Raw genomic sequence first — 2,500 nt, forward strand, 5'->3', positions numbered from 1 at the left:
TAACAGGGCACAAGAGAAACTACATTGAAGTTGTGTTTAAGCAACTTAATGCTTGTATCCACTGTACAGTAGTAAAGGAATCAACAGTCCAGTATGATATGTTAATCCATCAGATCTTTTTCACACATTGAGTCAGTCATTATGACATCATGTATATTTATTGATATTAACAGGCACAAATTAAGTTTTATTAACCTTGTGGTTTGGATTGTTAAACCTAATTAAATAATTTATTAAATAAATTTTTGTTAAAACTTACAAGTTAGCATGGACACTGATGTTGCAAAGTTAGTACAGTATACAGAGCATTTATACTTGTTACCAGGTACAAGTCTTGAGTTCAAGAGAAACTTTGAGAGGCCAATATTACGTGGTCGGGATGCTGATGCTAGTGAACATGATCAGAAACGAGGAATTGAGAAAGTGGCAGAGGCATTACTTCATTTCAGACTTTACAAACTTTCAGTTGACGATTGATTGACGTTTTGTATTCGCAGTTAGAATGTATCGTCAGTCGTTGCATTATCAGAAGAACCGGTAAAAGTTCAGCTGCTTTGCTAGTCTCTATTTACATAATTGTTTTTCCTTGAAGCTGCTATTCTGTCCAAGTACCTTCCGGTTAAAGGCAAGTGTGTGTCTTTCATATTGCCCTTTACTCTCTTATACTTGATGTTGGTGGCTTAGTTGAGCAAATTGTGTGCTGTCATCTGACAGCTATACAGACAGCTCTGTATAAATGCTTTCTTGATTCGAAACTGACATGCAATTTACTACGCTCAAGCTCAGGAGCTAAGAGTCAAGTAACAGCTTCCAGTTTGTCAGCAATTCTTCAGCTGAAGAAGCTATGCAATCGTATTGACTATGTCTCTACTGTTAGTTGTTATAGTCGTGAGATATGCTTTGCTGTTTAGATCCAGCTCTTATATTTGAGAAGGCTCAGAGTGGTGAAAATGGATTTGAGGGAGCACTGGAGTTGTTTCCAAAATCGTTTGATAGTCGAAAATGTCAGCCAGAGATGTCTGGCAAGATGCAAGTACTCGACTATATTTTGGCTTATAGCAGAAGCACATCAAATGACAAAGTGAGTTATACAACGTATAAATATATTATATAGTCTTGAAATGGATCAAAATTTGAAGTCAATGTGGAGAGCGAGGGCTGACCTGCTTGTTTGTTGTACAGTAAATAGATACGATCAATACCGCATTAGTAGTTTGTTATAATGAATAAATATATGTTGCGTGATAAAGAGCAATATACCACATGACATAGACTGACTGATGAGGTTTGTATGAGCTATAGTGGTGGATTCTGTTTTGAATTTCAGAACAACCGTACAGAGTGTATAAAGAGCTATAGGCAGATGGCCACACATAATAGTAACTATATACTTACATTTAATAACATGATTTATTTATTGTCATTTTTTTGTGCTGTTTGTTTGGTTTGATCATTTGACAGTAATGAGCTACAACTGTGAGACAAATCGACGAGCAGGTGGGCAGAGAGGGAGAGAGAGAGAGAGAGAGAGAGAGAGAGAGAGAGAGAGAGAGAGAGAGAGAGAGAGAGAGAGAGAGAGAGAGAGAGAGAGAGAGAGGGAGGGAGGGAGGGAGGGAGGGAGGGAGGGAGGGAGGGAGGGAGGGAGGGAGGGAGGGAGGGAGGGAGGGAGGGAGGGAGGGAGGGAGGGAGGGAGGGAGGGGGGGAGGGAGGGAGGGAGGGGGGGAGGGAGGGAGGGAGGGGGGAGGGAGAGAGGGAGGGAGAGCTTTGTGTACTCTAGATCAGTACAACAACCATGTTGTCATTCTATCAGATCAAATAGCGTGCCCTCCTAGCTTACCTGCTGAATGATATAGTACCAACTTGGGATGTAAAATCTGTCAATCTGCGAGCCTCTTCAGTATAGTTAGGTTAGCCAAATGTCCACACACAGATGGGTGGTAATGCTAATACATTAATAATAAATGGCATCAGCTTGATTGATAACATTCCTTATTAGGGGGAGAGGGGGAGAGAGATGGTTTTTGTCACAAACAGACACTAACTACGTGACACAAGGAGTTTATTGTTTGATTGCTGATATTGGGCATGCAATTACCAATCAATTGGTTTGTCATTCAATTAAATAGATAATTAGTTATTTTTGTTGTCAGGTTGTCTTGGTTTCTAATTACACTCAGACGTTAGACTTGTTTGAGAAGCTGTGTCGCTCTCGAAGGTGCAAGTACACACCAGTGATGACCTGCGACAATCCAACTTACACGTGACTGTCTGTCATTTTAGTTATCCATTTGTGAGACTCGACGGCACCATGTCAATTAGAAAGAGACAAAAGATAGTGGACAGATTTAATGATCCTACGGTGTGAAGCCAATACTATTATTGTAGATGTTGACTTTGTATACAACCTGGGTATGTATGGTTGCAGTCACCAGAGTTCATTTTTATGTTGAGCAGCAAGGCTGGAGGGTGTGGACTTAATTTAATTGGTGCAAATCGGTTG

At 40.4% G+C, this 2,500-nt stretch overlaps 1 protein-coding gene across 2 annotated transcripts in view; it reads left to right on the forward strand.

Moving 5' to 3' along the window:
• LOC134177589 (DNA repair and recombination protein RAD54-like) overlaps positions 1-2,500 on the forward strand; it is an 8,034-nt gene that overhangs the window by 4,275 nt on the left and 1,259 nt on the right. For both annotated transcript variants that reach the window (XM_062644376.1, XM_062644368.1), the window contains exons 16-23: positions 326-432; positions 498-537; positions 593-625; positions 685-852; positions 912-1,081; positions 2,151-2,215; positions 2,281-2,359; positions 2,426-2,500. The exon at positions 2,426-2,500 is cut by the window's right edge and continues 81 nt beyond it. In XM_062644376.1, coding sequence (XP_062500360.1) covers positions 326-432; positions 498-537; positions 593-625; positions 685-852; positions 912-1,081; positions 2,151-2,215; positions 2,281-2,359; positions 2,426-2,500 — 737 coding nt within the window. The remainder of the gene's footprint in view (positions 1-325; positions 433-497; positions 538-592; positions 626-684; positions 853-911; positions 1,082-2,150; positions 2,216-2,280; positions 2,360-2,425) is intronic.

Source organism: Corticium candelabrum, chromosome 1 (genome assembly GCF_963422355.1).
Source record: "Corticium candelabrum chromosome 1, ooCorCand1.1, whole genome shotgun sequence".
In the NCBI taxonomy this organism is placed as follows: Eukaryota; Metazoa; Porifera; class Homoscleromorpha; order Homosclerophorida; family Plakinidae; genus Corticium; species Corticium candelabrum.